This window comes from Gavialis gangeticus, unplaced genomic scaffold (assembly GCF_001723915.1).
Source record: "Gavialis gangeticus isolate Ggan-Ray unplaced genomic scaffold, GavGan_comp1, whole genome shotgun sequence".
Taxonomy (NCBI): domain Eukaryota; kingdom Metazoa; phylum Chordata; order Crocodylia; family Gavialidae; genus Gavialis; species Gavialis gangeticus.
In genome coordinates this window covers 43,268,309-43,277,800 of record NW_017729029.1, presented here as the reverse complement: position 1 = coordinate 43,277,800, position 9,492 = coordinate 43,268,309, and the positions used below count along the sequence as shown (strand labels likewise).

Genomic DNA, 9,492 nt, shown 5'->3' with positions numbered 1-9,492 from the left:
CACCCACACAAGGTCCGCACTGCTGCCACTACCCTGGGCATGGGCTCTGTGTTGCCACCAGCCCTACACTCTGTGTTCTCACCCAGATGCAGCTCTGCCTTGGCCCCCACCATTTCCCTACCTGCTGCCTCCAGCTGCAGCAGTGGTAGCAGCAGCCCTGCTTGGGAGCCGTGTGCTGGGTAGGCTGGGCTCTTCTACCCACAAGGGTGGGAGCGAGGAGCAATAGAATATGTTGGGGCATGTGTATACATGAGCACCTTGCTCCTGCCCTTATAGGTGAAAAGGCTGGTTGGGTGCAATTTGTTGGTGGGTGTTGTGGGATGGATGAAAAAAAAAAAGTGCCTGAAAAGCCAAATCCAGCTCATGGTAAATTCTGCCTGCCCCTGACCTAAACCATTCCTTCCATCTCATCAGCAGGGAATCCAGGTTTTCCATTTCCCATGGGAGAACAAAAGAGAGAACCATGGATTTCCCCATTTTCAAAATCATAGAAAAACAACTAACTTTTTAGCAGAGAAATCTGCAGATTTCCTGCTTTTGCAAAGAACTCTGCAGGCAGGCTGAGTTCCAGCCTGCAAGAGCTAATTGCAAGAAGGGCAGGAACCCCCCAACCCTGCCTGGAGCAGGAGGAAGAGGGAAGGGCGGGCCTGAGACTATCTCACCCAAGGCTGGGCTCAGGCTCACTTTCCTTCCTGGAGCCTGTAAGGTAAGTGGGGCTTGTAGGGAGCTGGGGGGCACTGGCAGGGCTGGGAAGGAAGCTGGCTGTGGGCTGAGGGAGCAGGGAGGTGTTAAGGAAAGACATGGAGTGCCCACCCGGCCAGCAGCACGTGGACCACAAGGAGCGCAGTATCAGACCGAGTGCACCTCCATGTGCAGCTTCCCCAAAGGGCCAATAGCATGCCGCTCTGGGTCCACACACTGCCAGCTGGGTGGGCACTGTTGCAGGAAGCTAGCTGGTGGTTGAGGGAGTGGGAAGTTGTTGGGGAAGCCCCACATGAAGTGCCTGCCCGGCTGGCAGCATGTGGACCCAGAGCGGTGTGCCATCAGGCCTTCAGGGAAGCCGCACAGTGCACACCCCCCTGCCCAGATCTGGGGGATGTGGGTATCCCCCCTGCCCCACAGAAGTCCGCACTGCTGCCGGGACCTGGCCCCACCCAAGCCTGCAGCAGTGGTGTAGAAACCAGCTCTGTGCTCCTTCTGCTGCAGCAGCCACTGCCTTCTGTTAGAGAGAGGAAGCTGCAGCCCTGGGTCCCTGGCCCCATAGCCCTGGCAGCTGGGGGCCCCCTCTGGCAGGGCTGGGAGGGGGGTTGAGGGGCCTTTAATTTTAATCATGGATTTTGGGAATTAAAGAGTAAAAAAAGGCAAGATCCCTGCTCATCAGTCATTACAGATAAATCTGAGATTGCAACAATAGACATTAGAGTTAAAATTTGTTAACTAAAGATTCTGAAGCAAGTGTCAGAGATTTCATAGATTTTTAGGGTCAGAAGGGGCCTCAGTAGATTGAGTCCGATTTCCTGCCCTGGGTAGGAAAGTGTGCTGGGGTCTGATAACCCCAGCCAGGTGCTTGTCCAGTCTCCTCTTGAAGACCCAAAGGTAGGGGAGAGCACCACTTCCCTTGCAAACCCATTCCAGATTCTGGCAACCCTTATTGTGAAGAAGTTCTTCCTGATGTCCAACCTAAATCTGCTCTCTGTCAGTTTGTGGCCATTGTTTCTAATTATCCCAAGGGGTGCCCTGGTAAACAAAGCATCTCCTATTCCTTGGTCCCCCCACCCCCAATGAATTTGTAGACAGCCACAAGATCACCTCAGCCTTCTCTTGCAGAGGCTGAAAGAGATCCAGGTCCCTCAAATCTCTCCTTGTAGGCCTGCAGGCCCCTAGCCATATGAGTAGCCCTCCTCTGGACCATCTCAAGGTTATCCATGTCCTTGAAGTGCGGCGCCCAAAACTGGACACAGTACTCCAGCTGCGGCCTTACTAATGCCACAGAAGGGAAGCACCACTTCCTTGGACCTGTTTGTGATGCACCTGCTAGACTGTGGTTAACTTTACTTATCACTTTATCCCACTGACTCCTCATGTGGATTTTGAAGCCCACTATGACTCCGAGTTCCCTTTCTGCTGCTGTACTACTTAAAATTGCCAACACACACACACACACAGATTGGGAGATGATCCTTTTTCCCCCACCTAGGTGCAACACTTTGCACTTATCTTTGTTAAACTGCATCCTGTTCTGTTCTGCCCACTTTTCCAACCTGTCCAAATCCACCTGAACCTATTCCCTGCCCACCTGTGTTTACTTTGCCCCATAATTTGGCGCTGTCCGCAAATTTGAACAGAGTTCTCTCCACACCCTCATCCAAGTCACTGATGAAATACTGCTTGTTGCACTAAACACACGACATATTACAGAACCCAAATTTAACAAGACGGGGTTTATATTTACCCATTTGAACTAGAAAAGTACTCACAAGTTCCTTTTTTTATACAAAGGATTTATATAGCCCGTGATCTGCGGGGCCCACCCTGCCAACACTTTAATTCTAGGAAAACTCGTTATTGAAGACAGATCAGGGAAGAGAACCATGTCTGGGAGCAGGTGCTTGAAGGTCTGCACCCCAAGGGGAACAAAGTGCATAAAGGCCAGAACAGAGTCTACATATGCAGGATATTAAAGCCATTTCAGGTATGGCATAAAGGAAGACACCTTGTAAACAAGGACATCAGAGATCACACTGATGAAATAGAGCCCCACAATGCAAACCCTAGATCAGGGGTGGACAATGACTTTGGCTAGAGGACCACTTAATGAGTTCTGGTGAGCTGTCAAGGGTTACATACATAAAATCATTTAAAAGATATCATTTTAACACGTTACAGACAAAAGACAAATCATACACTAAAAAATCAAAAACATCTACCATAACATAACATACTTCAATTTTATTTCAAAAAATAATTTTGTTCCGGTTTGTTTTAGCATATATAGAAGCAATTGCATAATTGCTCAATATAAAATTGTAGTCTTGGGGTGGGGGGTGGCATGTGGAGGACTGCCCCCTCACTAGGTCATGGGAGCCAGCTGGGGAGAAGGAGGAAGAGGGCAGTAGGAGACATGTGCAGCAGAGCTCACCCAGGCAGTGCAGGTGTGGCCCACAGCCGCCTCCACAGTGCTCCACATGGGGCCAAGCCCCATCCCCTCCTGCCTGGGGCAGCCCGTGCTGTGCTCCTGCTCACACCCAGCCCTAGCCCTGGCCAGTGCACTAGTGGAGCTGCTCTCAGCGCAGCTGCAGCAGCCCAGATACTGCTTGGCTCCCCCAGCCTCCAGCAGCTCCTCCTCCCCCTGCTGTATTGCTTCAGGGAAGTACTACAACTGGATGGCTCCTGCTCCCCCTGCTGCCTGGAGGGGCAGGAGGAAGAGGAGCCACTGGAGGTGGGAGAAGCTTCACTTGGGAGCACCCCACTGGGAAGCTCTGAACACTGGGTGGGGCAACACAGCCTGCCCGAGGCAGAAGCGGGCAGGGCTTGGTCCCATGCAGTGTTGCAGGGGCAGCCCCAGGCTACTTCCAATCAATTGGTAGGTGCCTGCCTGCAGGCTGGATCCAATCAGTTGGTGGGCCAGATCTGGCCTGTGGAGAGTATATTCCCCAACCCTGCCCTATAAAAAAACAAAACAAAAACAAGATAAGTCAATTAATCTCTCTTATTAGAAGAGTGGGAAAACAAGATTGTGAAGAGAAATCTGGACAAGCAGGCTAGCTGAATTCCATATTGGCTCCCCAGTTACAGTCAGAGAATGGTAGTGGAAAGCCCCACAAAGAAAGAATTGCAGTAATCAAGTAGAGATCAAACAAACAAACAAACAAACAAAACAATAGACAGAGGTTTCAAGAGCTGACCGACAAAGCATAGAGCCCAGTCTGGCCAAATTCTTAATGCTGCAGCAAAAGCACTTCAGTTATAAAAATTAGCATAACAGGCATCCAAAAGAAGATCCGACTCCAAGGTCATGGACATCAGCTCATTATATGGAGAGAAAGAAGAACCACTAGAGGAAATTGCCACAGATGGCTCCCTATGACCTTTCCTATGCTGTTCAGCAAATCAGAGTAATTCACAACATTGACCCCAACCCCAGAATCGTCTTAGTCACCAAGATTACTGAAGTGAGAAACAGCAACAAGTATTACCTTCAGCTTCATATCACACGAAGGATCTGTGGATGCGTATTAAAAATGTGTGAATGTAAGTTGAAATACACATCCACATAAAGCAATCATCTGTCTCTATAACTTCACTGCTACCAAGCAGATAAACTGCACTTTGATGGGGCCACTAGCATCTATATACGCTTAATAAAGTGCTGGCCATTTAATTTCCATTCCCCTGAACTCCAATGTAAATCCTTTGTGCTACTGATAAAACTCTCTTCTTTAGAGTAGTGCTTAAGAAAGAAAAATCAATAAAACCCTGTGTACTGCAGAAATGACAAGAGATACTGCACTCTGTATTACCTTTGTACAGTATCATTAGGGAAGTCAGCTGTAGGCAAAGGGAATGTCTCACTGGAATTCCCATAGATAACAGACTAGCAAACAACAAATCATCTTGTTGGCATATGGCATCCCACAACCTACACAGATTCTATACAAGGAATTGGGACCCAAAATGAGGGACTTAAAAATAAGAGCAAGAAGCTAATAAAACTTAGCCTTTGAGGGCTTTAAAGTGACTTGCAAACATTAATAGACTGAAAGATACAGGATTTGCTACTTTATATCACCAAGCATTTGTCTGCAAATTGCTTACTATTCTGTTGGTGTAATGTTAATAGTCATAGTTAAAAAGAGACAAGAGTGCTAGTTTTATGTAGTTAGGTCAGTGGTAAACTTGTATTAAAAAAAAACCCAAAGGATGTCTCTTGCTACTAGGCAAGTACACTATCTAAAAGGTTTGTGTGTTCGCATCTGCTGAATGAGAATTTTATTTTCGTGTGTGTGTGCAAACAAAATGAAAAATATCGTCTCATGTCATTTCAAAGCTGTGCAAAACACTGCTTAGTTTTCCCCAAGCTGATGAGTACCCATCCAGCTAAGGACAGTTGTGCAGCTTACACGCCTCCTCCCCTTCTCCCACCCCATTCACATGCAGCCATTTTTACAGGGGGGGATAGCTGGCACAGGGTAGTAGAGAAAGTAAAATTCTATCTTAGGATGCTGGGACAGTGCTCTATTCCTTTGAAAGGACGCTGGATCCTTAGCATCTCTACAGAGCTTGTATGTAAAGGTCACAACCATAAAGATGCTCAAACAACAGACTCCATACAACTCAATTAGTTCCAACACAAAAGAATGGAGTTGATGTTGCTGAGATTTTAACCTGGGTATTACCCTTCAGTCTGAGACAGTAACTACTGTTGGAGAAGTCTAGTTATCATGAATGAGTAGTTTTTGGACTTACCCAGCAATTGGTCCATCTTCTTGCTTACCAGTGGTGTCATCTGCAAATAGAACAAACACCACATGTTAAAACTCAAAAAGAGAAAAGAAGACACAAAAGATTTTTCCCAAAAAGCTGTGTGATCCAGACTACCTGATGAAGGGAAGTGATAACCCAAATGCCATAACACTTTTGTTCCCAAACAAAGCACAAGATTAAACAGAGCAAGCAGAAGTGAAAATATGCATCACTAATTCAGGAAAGGCCTTCAAATGCTAGGACAGGGGTTTTCAACCACCTTTAGTTGAAGTACCCCGAGTGGCCAAACACTGAAACGGGTGGGGGGGGGGAGAGTGTGTGCATGGCTCGACGCTGAGCAGGGAGGTGGGTACGCAGGTGGGCAGGGATGGATCACTGCCACCTCCTAGGAGCAAGGCTGGGGAGGTTCACCAGGCTGGTGTGTGGTGGTGATGGCCACTGCATGCAAGCTTCCCTGCCCCACAGAGGGGCACCACTGCCCTCACCCTGCCCTGGGGCCTGCTCCTGGGAGGTGGTGGCGCTCTGTCCCCATCCACCTGCACATATCCCCTAGGACTGATCCAAGTACCCCAAAGGTACGCGTACCCCCAGTTAACAACCCCTGTGCTAGGACAAAGGATGGAACAAGAGTCAGGAATGTTTATTTCCTCTCCATAAACAGTTTTTATCCATATGTTAAAACATGGCAGAGGAGGAGGAAATTTCGAGGTACCAGAAAACATACCAATGAGAACAAAGAAACAAAATGCCTAAGGGCTCATGGAACAAATATTCAAGGCAGTGGTTCTCACCATTTTCAGACTCGAGGCACCCCTGTCTAGATTCAAGGACCCCCTCGGAAAATGCCAGCTCAGTTTATTCTTTTTTCCCCCCAAACATACAAAATAGAGCAATTCTCCTGTTGGAAAGAACTCCCAGAATCCTAGGGAAGTGGGGCTGGGAGGAACCTCTAGAGCTCACTTACTCCAACCCACTCCCTTGCTTGAGGCAGAATCATTCCTATTCAAACCATCATCTAAACCAGGGGTGGCTGCTTAACAAGTTTTCACAAGTTGTCGGGGGCCACATAGCTAGCCCCACTGGTTGACAGTTGCCCCCCCACCATGGTGTGCAGCCCCAGCTGCCAGCAGCAGCAGGTGGGGAGGTCAGGGTACTTGTCCCTGGCACAGGTGCCCAGTGCGGCATGGCTCCGGCCAGCACTGTGCTCTCTCCCTTGCAGAGTCCAGCACGGGGCTTCCCCGCTGCGAGTGTGGAGCTGCAGGTGGCGGGCATGGAGCCCCTGCGATCAAGGCGATCAGCATTGCACTAGGGACAAGGAGCGCACAGCCTGCCCAACTGCCTCGATCGCAGGGGCTCCGTGCCCCACACCTGCAGCTCCACATTTACAGCAGTGAAGCCCCGTGCTGGACTCTGTGTGGAAGCAGGGGTGGGACTCCCTCCACTCCCGGCAGAGTGCAGGGACCTGCACAGCAGGGAGCAGTGGAGGCAGCAGGCTCCAGTGCAGGGCTTCCCCCACTGCAAGTGGGGAAGTGTAGGACTGTGGCGCAGAGCCCCAGCAATAGAGGTAGCCAGGCAGGCTACGTTGCCTCCCCCTGCACAGTGATGGCCAGAGCCATGCCCCACCGGGCGCCTGCGCAAATGCCCTGACCTCCCCACCTGCTGCTGCTGGCAGCTGGGGCTGCACACCATGGGGGCGGGGGGTGGCCCTATACCCCCCACCCTCACCCACACCCTGCCCAGTGAGCTCCGCACTTCCACTGCCCCTCTGGGCGCAGGCTCCGTGTTGCGCTCCTGCTTCCATCCAGCTGCAACTCTACCTCCCCCACCAGCCCCATTGCTTCCCTACCTGCTGCCCAGAGGAAGCAGGTTCTGGTTGCAGCAGAAGACTCACCCAGAAGCTGCTGGCTGGGCAGAGCCCCTCTGCCCAAGAGGGTGGGAGCAAGGCCCAACAGGGTATGTTAAAGGGTTGTACACATGGGCACCTTGCTCCCACCCTTGTGGGCAGAAGGGTTGTATGAAGTGCAATTCATTGTGGGGTGCTGCAAGCCAGATGAGGCCAGTGGGATCCGGCCTGCGTTTTGCCCACCCGCAATCTAAACTGTATGTAAAACTATTACCAATCCTGATGCAACACAGACCCAACACCCCAACCTGCCACAGGTAAAGCAGACAGAAGCAAGGCATTCGTCGGCTATGAAAGGTTGTCAATATACGTTCAAGAGATCCTGGGTAGACGGCCATGCCCCCCGCTACAGAGGAAGACAACCCCCCAGTCTGACCATGGGGTAGAATTCCTTCCTGACCTCAGGTACGGTGACTGGTCAGACCCTGAGCAGAGGGGCAAGACCCTCTTGCCAAGAATCTCCACCTTCAGTCCCAGCAGGAGCATGGGCACACCTGAGTCAAAGTCCCAAGCCTTGGCTGTAATGAACACCCAATGCCTCTGGAGAAGGTTTAAACACACCTCACACACGTGAAGAGGAGGAACGGCCCAGAAACACGGGAAATACTTCTAGTCGAACACAGACATAGCTACGCCTACATCATCCCTGACCAGTGGCTGTCCAATCTCTTCTTGAAGACCTGTCCACCTGTTGGCAGCCTATTCCACTGCCTCGCTACTCTAACAGTGACATTTTTCAGGACATCCAATCTAAACTTACTCTGCTGCAACTTCCAACCATTTGTCTGCATCATCCTCTCTCCAGCAAGAGAGAAAAAGGTGCTTTCCCCTCTTCTTCATGGGATCCCTTCAAGTATTTGAAGACTGCCATCGTGTCCCCTCTCAAGCACCTTTTCCACAAGCCAAACACACCTAGCTCCTTCAGCCTCTCCCCGAGACTTAACTTTTATCATCTTTGTCACCCACCTCTGGACCCCCTCTCACTTCTCCGCATCCTTTTTAAAATGTGGAGCCCAGCACTGCATACAGTAGCCCCGGTGAGAACTAGCCAGCGAGGAGCATACACAGATCCACAAGTGTTTAGGGCTGGAAGGGACATTGTGAGAAAGAGTCACCACCACCTCCCGGGGCCTCCCACGCAAGACAGCAGAGCTGATCCGCACGTTTGTGACACAATGGGTTCCTGTTTGGATTCATAGATTGTGAGGCTGGAAGGGACTTCGGGGGAGAATCATCGGGTCTAGCCTCATGCACCAGGCAGGAAAGACAACTGGGATCAAGTGACCCTAGGGAGGTGAGGGTCCAGTCTCCTCTTGAAGATTTCCAGGGTAGGTGATTGCACCACCTCTGGAGGGAGCTTATTCCACTGTCTGGACACCCTGACTGTGAAGAAGTTTTTCATAATGTTGAGACTGAAACAGTCTTCCAGGAATTTATGACCATTACTCCTGGTTTTCCTCTTGGGTGCCCTGGTGAACAGTTGTTCACTGACCCCTTGATGTATGCCCCTGATGTAGCGGCAAGCTGCTACCAAGCCACCTCTCAAGCTGCCGTCAAGTCTCTGGACGCGCCTTGCAAATTGTGCTTGCACACTTCACCACAATAACCTGGGAAGGATTTCATGGCACCCCAGGGAGCCATGGCCCCTTGGTCAAGGACCCGCAGGGCTCCGACAGCCAAGGCCCCCAAGGCTCATGAAGATGCGCCCATCGCTCCACCCATGGTGCCTGGCCACCATCCCCATGTCCTGCACAGATGAGGGCCTCCACGTGTGGCTGAGGACTCCGGGCAGCACTGCACCTGCACACCTGTGGAGCAAGAATCACCAATACACCTACTGACTGGGAAGTACCATTCCAAGTAGCACAGCAGTGGAAAGGGATCTCGGAGTCATAGTCGACACAAAAATGAACATGAGTTGCCAATGGGGCAGGTCATGTCAGACCAACCTGATTGCCTTTTATGATCAGGTCACAAAGGCAATGGATGCAGGTGTCGCCATGGATGTAGTCTTTCTGGACTTCAGCAAGGCCTTTGACACCGTCTCCCACCCCACCCTCATTAAAAAACTAGGCGACTGTGGCATTGATGCCTACACAGTCAGA

The 9,492-nt window shown here is 50.6% G+C and overlaps 1 protein-coding gene across 1 annotated transcript in view; it reads right to left on the bottom strand.

Annotated features, from left to right (window-relative positions):
- The window catches only part of LOC109300355 (pre-mRNA 3'-end-processing factor FIP1-like), a gene marked incomplete at its 5' end in the record, with an annotated part of 58,148 nt that overhangs the window by 46,844 nt on the left and 1,812 nt on the right, over positions 1–9,492 (bottom strand). Inside the window, one exon of the mRNA XM_019521040.1 lies at positions 5,467–5,506. Coding sequence (XP_019376585.1) covers positions 5,467–5,506 — 40 coding nt within the window. The remainder of the gene's footprint in view (positions 1–5,466; positions 5,507–9,492) is intronic.